Genomic DNA, 9,456 nt, shown 5'->3' on the forward strand with positions numbered 1-9,456 from the left:
ATACATACTAATTAAATAATGGTCATGTTTCTATGATCAATTATAAGGTTAAAAGCTCCTAGAAGTAGTTAGGTGGCATAGACCTTATGTTTTTTTTTGGGTTTAATGAAAGGAGTAAATATTTTATAATTAATAAATTATGAGTTAGCATGTAATAAATAATAATTAATAGTGTTGATTGAAATATTGGATTGGAATTGTGTGTTGATTATTATATGTGAATAATGCTTATGTGATGAGAATGTTGTGTACAATATTGTGGAATAATTCATTGAGTGAATTATTGTGATATGCTAAATGTTAAGATGGTAGAGATGATCTTAATTGCATATGGTTGATTAACATTGTACATACATTCATATCATGGATGCCTTGAAACAAAGGTGGTTTGCTTTGAAACATAAGCGAGGCTTAGATTCTAAAGTGAATCGGAAGCGGTAAACTATATGTTTACGTTTGGTGGGCTTTGGTCTTGTCCGGATCGGAAGCGTGGCTTGGATTCTAGATATTGAATCAGAAAGCGGTGAAACTTTGGGTTCACAATTCGGTACCACATGCATTGCGTCACATATCTTGCATTGAGTCACATTAAAATTATGCGATAATTGATTATGTGAAGTTGATGTAGTTGTGATATGTGTATGAGTTTGATAATTGAAACGAGTGAAGTTTGAATACATATTTGATTAGATGTGTGAATATGTGTGAATTATGATTGTGTACTTAATGGAGAATATAATAGTAGAATTGAAATATTATACTATGTAAGCTTGTTTTATACTCGATAATATGTGAAATATGTGTTGATTACTATTATCTATCCTGTTTTACATAGTATGACCAAATACTTGAATTGTTGATTTAACCATTATATTCTGTTATACTTTCTTCATAATGGTTCGTATTCTCACCCTTCTGTTTTAATGTTGCCCTCGTTTGGCGACATGCAGGTTCTGGAGTTTAGTAGCCGCGTGTGACCTAGCCGGAGGTTCTTCCTTGGTTATTGGAGACTAGGTAGTGAGTCGATGCTCTGGTCATGTAACACTGGGTAGACTAGGTGTAATGAACTCATGTTATGTTTGTGTATGTATTATGCTATGACTGGTGAACTTATTTATCGGTTACATGTCTTTTGAGAGGCTTACAAGCCAAACCTTTTGATTATGTTTTATGTTGGATTGAGACTACTAGTCGATGTATGATCATGGTATGGGACATGAATCATTATAAATCGCATGAGTATCATATATTTCCGCTGTGAATGCATATTCAGGTTAAATTGTGATTTGATATTGAGTGTTATTAAAATGACCAGGAGTATTGTGCTGTGTAGAGAAATGATGTCAGTTTTTTTTAGGTTTTTAGTTCTTCTAAAAGCATCAATGTGACGCCCTTTTTAATTATATGCATGTTATTCTCTGATTATATGTTATATATTTTGGGGTAGAAAAAGGGGTGTTACATTAGTGGTATCAGAGCATGGTCGACCAGTTGGTCAATAGTCTTTAATGTTTCTTATCTTGTTGTATTTGATTTGTGTATCTGACACGATCGATACTATTTGTCCGGTTGTTTGGTTGTCTAGGACGATGGTTGCAGGCAGGAATGATGATGCTATTGCTGAGGCGTTGAGGATGTTGGCTGGCTCCATTGGTCAGATTCCTCAAGCGAATGTTGGTAACCAAAATGGAGATGATGATGAGTACCGTGCTTTAGGGAGATTCCAGAGGAACAATCCTCCTGTTTTTGAAGGTGAACATGAGCCTGATAAAGCTCAAGCTTGGCTGAAGGCGATTGAGAAGATCTTCAGAGTTATGAACTGTACTAATGCTCAGAGGGTGCAGTTTGGTACTCATATGCTGGAAAAGGAAGCTGAAGATTGGTGGAACAACACTCTTCAGAGGTTTGAAGAAGATGGCATTGAGGTTACTTGGGATCTTTTCCGTGATGTCTTCTTGGAGAACTATTTTCCTGAAGATTGTCGTGGGAAGAAAGAGGTGGAGTTCCTTGAGTTGAAGCAAGGAAATGGTACCGTTGCTGTTTATGCTGCTAAGTTTCAGGAGCTTATCAAGTATTGTCCCCACTATAATACTGCTAATGCTGAGAGATCTAAATGTTTGAAGTTTGTGAATGGCTTGAGACATGATATCAAGAAGGCTATTGGTTACCAACAGATTACCCGTTTTACTGAATTGGTTAACAAGAGTCGGATTTATGATGAGGATAGTAGAGAGAGTGCCTCTATCTACAAGAGTTTGAAAGGAAAGAATCAGGATCGTGGGAAACCGTATGATGACAAGAGGAAACAAGCTGGTTTTGGCAAGAAGCCAAGTTGGGGAGGATCTTCTACTTCACCTAAGTGTTTCAAATGTGGAGTTGAGGGTCATAAAGCTGCTGAGTGCAAGAAAGAGGTTACTACTTGTTTCAAGTGTGGCAAGTATGGTCACATAGCTACTAATTGTAGAGGTGGTTCGACTGTGACTTGTTTCAACTGTGGGGAGAAAGGCCACGTTAGTACAAAATGTGACAAGCCAAAGAAGGAGCAAGCAAAAGGAAAAGTGTTTGCATTGTCTGGTGCGGGAGCCACTACTGATGAGAGGCTAATTCAAGGTACGTGCTTCATTAATGGTACACCTTTGATTGCTATTATTGATACCGGTGCGACACATTCTTTCATTTCCTTGGATTGTGCTAGAAGATTGAATCTTGTATTATCTGATATGCGTAGAAGTATGGTTATTGATACACCTGCTATGGGTTCTGTTTCTACTTCTTATGTATGTTTAAATTGTCCATTGAGCATCTTTGGTAGAGGTTTTGGGATCGATTTAGTTTGTCTTCCTTTAGAACAAATTGATGTGATTTTGGGTATGAATTGGTTGGAATTTAATCGTGTGCATATCAACTGTTTTGATAAGACGGCCATCTTTCCTGAGAATTGTATTAAAGAAGATTCATTCTTATCCGCTAAGCAAGTCAATGAATCGATTCATGGTGGAGCTGAATTGTTTATGTTGTTAGCAACCTTAGATGTGCGCGAGAAGAGAACCATTGAGGAATTGCCTATAGTTTGTGAATTTATGGAGGTATTTCCTGATGATATAATTGATTTACCACCAGAACGAGAAGTTGAGTTTTCGATTGATTTAGTTCCTGGAACTAGTCCTGTATCGATGGCTCCATATAGGATGTCCGCTTCAGAGTTGAAAGAATTTAAGAGTCAACTTGAAGAGTTGCTTGAGAAGAGATTTATTCGTCCTAGTGTATCTTCGTGGGGTGCACCTGTTCTATTGGTCAAAAAGAAAGAAGGTTCGATGAGATTATGTGTTGATTATAGACAATTGAACAAAGTGACGATTAAGAATCGATATCCACTTCCAAGAATTGATGACTTGATGGATCAGTTGGTTGGAGCATGTGTGTTTAGCAAGATTGACTTGAGGTCTGGTTATCATCAGATTCGCGTTAGAGTTGAGGATATTCAGAAAACTGCTTTTCGAACGAGGTATGGTCATTACGAATATTCTGTGATGCCGTTTGGTGTGACTAATGCACCTGGTGTGTTCATGGAATATATGAATAGGATCTTTCATGACTACCTAGATAAGTTTGTTGTGGTATTCATTGATGACATCTTGATTTACTCTAAGAGTGAAGAAGAGCATGCTGAGCACTTGAGAGTTGTTTTATCCGTGTTGAAAGAGAAGAAGTTGTTTGCTAAGCTATCTAAATGCGAGTTTTGGTTAAGTGAAGTAAGCTTTCTCGGGCATATGATTTCAAGTGGAGGTATTTCTGTTGATCCTTCGAAGATTGAGGCTGTATCCCAATGGGAGGCACCTAAGTCTGTTGCTGAGATTAGAAGTTTTCTTGGTTTGGCTGGTTATTACAGGAAGTTCATTGAAGGGTTTTCGAAGTTGTCGTTACCATTAACGCAGTTGACTAGAAAGGGTCAAGCCTTTATTTGGACTTCGCAATGTGAAGAGAATTTCCAAGAACTTAAGAGAAGATTGACTTCTGCTCCCATTTTGATTTTACCGGATCCGTTAGAACCTTTCGTGGTATACTGTGATGCTTCTTTGTTAGGATTGGGAGGTGTTCTAATGCAAAGAGAGCAAGTTGTAGCTTATGCTTCAAGGCAACTCAAGGTTCATGAGAGGAATTATCCTACACATGATTTGGAGTTAGCAGCTGTGGTGTTTGTGTTAAAGCTTTGGAGACATTACTTATTTGGATCAAGGTTTGATGTATTTAGTGATCACAAGAGCTTGAAGTACTTGTTCAATCAGAAAGAGTTGAATATGAGACAAAGAAGATGGTTGGAGTTCTTGAAGGACTACGATTTTGGGTTAAACTACCATCCTGGTAAAGCGAATGTTGTAGCCGATGCATTGAGTAGGAAGTCATTACACATGTCTATGTTGATGGTTCGAGAGTTTGAATTATTGGAACAATTTAGAGACTTGAGTTTGTTATGTGAAGAGACTTCTAGTGGTGTGAAGCTTGGTATGTTGAAGCTTACTAGTGGTATTTTGGATGAGATTCGAGAAGGGCAGAAATCTGATTTAGGCTTGGTTGATCGATTCACACTGATTAATCAAGGAAGAGGTGGTGACTTTCGAATTGATGAGAATGGTATTATGAAGTGTCGTGATCGAGTTTGTGTTCTAGATGTTGCGGACTTGAGAAAGAGGATTCTTGAGGAAGGGCATAGAAGTGGTTTGAGTATTCATCCGGGCGCTACTAAAATGTATCAAGACCTGAGGAAAATGTTTTGGTGGCAAGGTATGAAGAAAGACATAGCGGAATTTGTGTATTCTTGTTTGACTTGTCAAAAGTCAAAGATTGAACATCAAAAACCGTCTGGTTTGATGCAACCGTTATCTATTCCCGAGTGGAAGTGGGATAGTATCTCGATGGATTTTGTTTCAGGTTTACCGCGGACATCGAGTAATTGTGAGGCGATATGGGTAATTGTAGATCGGTTGACTAAGTGTGCTCATTTTATTCCGATGAGGATGGATTATTCAATGGAGAGACTTGCTAAGTTATACATCGAGAGGATTGTGTGCTTGCATGGTATTCCATCGAGTATTGTTTCGGATAGAGATCCGAGGTTCACTTCGAGATTTTGGGAAGGTTTGCAAGGCGCATTGGGTACGAAGTTGCGTTTGAGTTCCGCATATCATCCGCAAACTGACGGCCAAACGGAGAGGACTATCCAGTCACTTGAGGATCTCTTAAGGTCTTGTGTTTTGGAACAAGGAGGAAGTTGGGATAGTTTCTTGCCTTTGATTGAGTTTACTTATAACAACAGTTTCCATACAAGTATTGGAATGGCACCTTTCGAAGCGCTTTATGGTAGGAGGTGTAGAACTCCTTTATGTTGGTATGAGTCGGGAGAGAGTGCTGCGGTTGGACCCGAATTAATTCAAGAGACTACGGATAAAATTAAGATGATTCAAGAGAAGATGAAGGCTTCTCAAAGTCGCCAAAAGAGCTACCATGATAAGAGAAGGAAAGCTCTTGAGTTTGATAAAGACGATCATGTGTTTCTTCGTGTCACGCCAATAACGGGAGTTGGTAGAGCGTTGAAGTCACGCAAGTTAACACTACGTTTTATTGGTCCTTACCAAATTTCGGAAAGAGTGGGTGAAGTAGCTTATCGGATAGCATTGCCACCGTCTCTTTCTAATCTCCATGATGTGTTCCATGTGTCTCAATCGAGGAGGTATATTGCGGATCCATCGCATGTTGTTCAGTTGGATGATGTGCAAGTAAGAGATAATTTGACGGTTGATACAACACCTATGCGAATTGAAGGTCGTGAAGTGAAGAAGCTTCGTGGTAAGGAAATCGCTTTGGTGAAAGTGATATGGGGTGGAGTCGCCGATGGCAACATCACTTGGGAACTCGAGGATAAGATGAAGGAATCGTATCCGGAGTTGTTTGCTTGAGGTAATTTTCGAGGCCGAAAATCTTTTAAGTTGGGGAGAGTTGTAACAACCCGTTTTTTTTATAGTATTTATTTTATTATATTATTTTATACTTTTGGTGTGTCAATTTAATTATTTAATAGTTATGAGATTTAATTATTAATTTAATTAATTAAACTCGAGTGCATTTGTGTTTAATAGAATTAATTAAATTGTTAGAGAGTTAGATTAATTGGGCCTATTTATTGGAGTGATAAGCAATTGGGGGGTGTTATTAATTTTTAAAGCCCAAAATAATAAATAAAGATAGTAAGAAGGGAAATAGGGTAGAGAGACTCATTTCATTTTCTGGTTTTTTCAAAGAATAGAAGTGGAGGAGAGGAACAAGAAGAGGAAACTAGGGTTTTGGAGGAGAAAACAAGAGGTAAGGGGGAGAATCCCTAATCATTGTGGGTTAGTATAATGGGGTAATTGGTAGATTAACATATTTATATTTATCCATAGTTGAATCTTATAAAATATGTGTGTTAATTTCTGTTTAGTAAATTGGGATCTGTTGAGAAATTGAAATGGGAAACCAAAGTTTAAATGCTGAAATGAGTATTGCTGTGTCGTAAGATTTTGAAAATGGGAATGGAACACCGAATGATGTCACGCGTGGTGGTGCTGACGGACGGAAGTGTATGTATATGGATGACACTACTTATTGTATTGACTATCACCTGCCTGTTTCGTTTTCTTTTCATTACCTGCTACTGTTGCTGGCTATTGGTCTAAGGAAAAACGTGAATCACCTTAATTCCTTATGCTACTTCATTTAATTGTTTCTTTAATTATTCTATGTGGCTTCATTTAATTGTTTCTTTAATTATTCTATGTGGCTACTAGTGGTTGTTTGGTCAATCCTAACATGAGATACTACTATAATTCATTGTTGGAAGCACTGTTTTTGTCTGTCCACATTGAAGAAAACGAAAACTTTAAATGCATGTCTTGGATTAAACACCACATGATAGTGTGATGCTACTCTACTGTAGCGCATACATAAAGAATGGATTAACTTTTTTTTTTTTCTCTTTTCCCTATGCCCTGTTTTCCACCTTGACTAGAGAGGAATATATATAGTAATTCACATTGATTCAAGTGGGGAAAATGAGTCACTAAGCTACCTTAGTGGACAGATCCGCTACAGCTAGTAATTTATTCACATGGTGTTTGAACCAACACTTCTATTAATTAGACATACTAATGTAATACATTATTGAGCATCCAAAACGTGAATTAGGCTAGGAGTATAATGTAACTACTGTCCATCATTGGTAGACAAGCAAAAACGTGAATGCCATCATACTATATGGAACATGTGAGAGACATACATACTAATTAAATAATGGTCATGTTTCTATGATCAATTATAAGGTTAAAAGCTCCTAGAAGTAGTTAGGTGGCATAGACCTTATGTTTTTTTTTGGGTTTAATGAAAGGAGTAAATATTTTATAATTAATAAATTATGAGTTAGCATGTAATAAATAATAATTAATAGTGTTGATTGAAATATTGGATTGGAATTGTGTGTTGATTATTATATGTGAATAATGCTTATGTGATGAGAATGTTGTGTACAATATTGTGGAATAATTCATTGAGTGAATTATTGTGATATGCTAAATGTTAAGATGGTAGAGATGATCTTAATTGCATATGGTTGATTAACATTGTACATACATTCATATCATGGATGCCTTGAAACAAAGGTGGTTTGCTTTGAAACATAAGCGAGGCTTAGATTCTAAAGTGAATCGGAAGCGGTAAACTATATGTTTACGTTTGGTGGGCTTTGGTCTTGTCCGGATCGGAAGCGTGGCTTGGATTCTAGATATTGAATCGGAAAGCGGTGAAACTTTGGGTTCACAATTCGGTACCACATGCATTGCGTCACATATCTTGCATTGAGTCACATTAAAATTATGCGATAATTGATTATGTGAAGTTGATGTAGTTGTGATATGTGTATGAGTTTGATAATTGAAACGAGTGAAGTTTGAATACATATTTGATTAGATGTGTGAATATGTGTGAATTATGATTGTGTACTTAATGGAGAATATAATAGTAGAATTGAAATATTATACTATGTAAGCTTGTTTTATACTCGATAATATGTGAAATATGTGTTGATTACTATTATCTATCCTGTTTTACATAGTATGACCAAATACTTGAATTGTTGATTTAACCATTATATTCTGTTATACTTTCTTCATAATGGTTCGTATTCTCACCCTTCTGTTTTAATGTTGCCCTCGTTTGGCGACATGCAGGTTCTGGAGTTTAGTAGCCGCGTGTGACCTAGCCGGAGGTTCTTCCTTGGTTATTGGAGACTAGGTAGTGAGTCGATGCTCTGGTCATGTAATACTGGGTAGACTAGGTGTAATGAACTCATGTTATGTTTGTGTATGTATTATGCTATGACTGGTGAACTTATTTATCGGTTACATGTCTTTTGAGAGGCTTACAAGCCAAACCTTTTGATTATGTTTTATGTTGGATTGAGACTACTAGTCGATGTATGATCATGGTATGGGACATGAATCATTATAAATTGCATGAGTATCATATATTTCCGCTGTGAATGCATATTCAGGTTAAATTGTGATTTGATATTGAGTGTTATTAAAATGACCAGGAGTATTGTGCTGTGTAGAGAAATGCTGTCAGTTTTTTTAGGTTTTTAGTTCTTCTAAAAGCATCAATGTGACGCCCTTTTTAATTATATGCATGTTATATATTTTGGGGTAGAAAAAGGGGTGTTACACAAATCGCAGCAATGGCCTTTGGAAGAAGATGAACAGTATTCTGGACATGGGTGGCGCGCGTGGCTGGTTTTCATTCGGTGGTCAACTTCTTCGTTCTCTTTCCGTCTGCGTGTCATCACACCGCTGGCCAGTCAAAAAGTCAGAAATTCCTCTCTCATCGTGATTGGCTGAGCGCAGGGAACACAGGGACCCACTTTGACTGTCCCACTATGCCTTTGTTTTATTTTAATATATTCAATTAGGATTATTCTACTAACGATTAAATGTGTATGGCTAAATGGTTAAGAGGTGTTGTTCATCACTTGCAGGTCCTGGGTTCGAACCAGGCTGGGAACAAATTAATTTTTATGCGTTATCGTTCACTGATCCAGTACCCCATGCCTGCGCTTGCACATCATGCACCTGCAAACACCAACCGTCAGATCTCTTCAAGTATGAATCCAACGTACCTGGGCGCGAGGGACCACCATGAACCAGCAAGAATGCTCCACACCCAATCTAAGCTAAGATTTCTAAACTTTTTTTTATTGTTTTATTTTATTTTTATTTTTACACCTTTATTTATTCCCTTTTGTTTTTATTTAATTTAAATGTTTTTATTATTATTATAATAATTTCACATAACTATTAATTTAATCGACACTCGATTTTTCTCATAAACATTAAAAATAATTATTTTATTTATAAGAAAAATTATTATTTATAT

General features: G+C 36.9%; 1 protein-coding gene across 1 annotated transcript; it reads left to right on the forward strand.

Annotated features, from left to right (window-relative positions):
- Positions 1-1,573: 1,573 nt before the first annotated feature.
- LOC131656853 (uncharacterized) lies at positions 1,574-8,557 on the forward strand. The gene is made up of 2 exons (XM_058926439.1): positions 1,574-2,610; positions 8,256-8,557. The coding sequence occupies exons 1-2, from the start codon at positions 1,590-1,592 to the stop codon at positions 8,267-8,269; spliced, it is 1,035 nt and encodes a 344-aa protein (XP_058782422.1). The 5' UTR covers positions 1,574-1,589; the 3' UTR covers positions 8,270-8,557.
- The last annotated feature ends 899 nt before the right edge of the window (positions 8,558-9,456 follow it).

This window comes from Vicia villosa, linkage group LG3 (assembly GCF_029867415.1).
Source record: "Vicia villosa cultivar HV-30 ecotype Madison, WI linkage group LG3, Vvil1.0, whole genome shotgun sequence".
In the NCBI taxonomy this organism is placed as follows: Eukaryota; Viridiplantae; Streptophyta; class Magnoliopsida; order Fabales; family Fabaceae; genus Vicia; species Vicia villosa.